The sequence below is a fragment of the Trichinella spiralis genome (assembly GCF_000181795.1).
Source record: "Trichinella spiralis strain ISS 195 chromosome Unknown Scfld6749, whole genome shotgun sequence".
NCBI classification, from domain to species: domain Eukaryota; kingdom Metazoa; phylum Nematoda; class Enoplea; order Trichinellida; family Trichinellidae; genus Trichinella; species Trichinella spiralis.
In genome coordinates, this window is record NW_003533688.1 from 1 (window position 1) to 924 (window position 924).

Here is a 924-nt window from a genome sequence, read left to right on the forward strand (position 1 = left end):
CGTTATATCAAATGCGATAGTAATAATTCAGAAAAAACAATACAAAAATAAGTTAAATAGTGATTTTTATTTTTCACTAGTCAAGAGTAGCAACAACAACAGTAAAGAACAGTCAACAACAACGACAATAAACAACATAACAGTGAACAATATTAACAAAGTAGAAACGACGAAAAAGAATAATACAATACAATGCAATACAATACAATACAATACAAATATAATATAGTACAATACAACACAACAAAATAGAATAAAAATATAATACAAGCCACCACTTTGAAGGCGGCACTAAATCGGCTCCGGCGTTACATACATTAAAGCTTCTAGGAACTACTCTAGCGTTCGTCTACCCTTGGTGTATTCACCCGTATATCGTGCAAACTGTCGTTGCTTTTGAGCATAAACCTTGTTAACCCATCTTAAGTCACCAACGGTAGCGTTTCCTGATAGCACTTGCTGAATCAGGGTGTCCATCACACCCTGTTTCGCTATCAGGAGCTGGAGCAGTTCATATAACCCGTTATGACTTTTAGCCGCTTTTCTGTTGAGCCGATTGTGCCAACCTTCCAAGTAGTTATTCGTCCTAATATTTACATTATGTACATTCCAAAGCGGCAGTCTTTCATCGGTCATCCACTCCTGCCGATGATATTGAAATAAGGCTAATAAATTACCCGTAGTGCCTGCTTCAAGCAGGTGTTCAGGAATTGGAATGCGTTTCAGGAATGCCGGTGTTCAGGAAGTCTGGGGAAGCGCTTTGCCCGATGTTTGTACATTGCGGCTCGCACCCGCTTGAAAACCCAAAACTGTCCGGATGTATAAGGCTCAGCTGACCCCCCAGAGGCTTCCTCATCATATTTGCGGGGAAGGGCTTCCTTTCATCCGCACCTCGTTTTTTTAAAAATGCCTTCCTCTCCTTTT

At 40.4% G+C, this 924-nt stretch overlaps 1 protein-coding gene across 1 annotated transcript; it reads right to left on the reverse strand.

The window, feature by feature from the left end:
- Nucleotides 1-333: 333 nt before the first annotated feature.
- On the reverse strand, nt 334-636 carry Tsp_14105 (conserved hypothetical protein). The gene has a single exon (XM_003365996.1). The coding sequence runs from the start codon at nt 634-636 to the stop codon at nt 334-336; it is 303 nt and encodes a 100-aa protein (XP_003366044.1).
- Between the last annotated feature and the right edge of the window lie 288 nt (nt 637-924).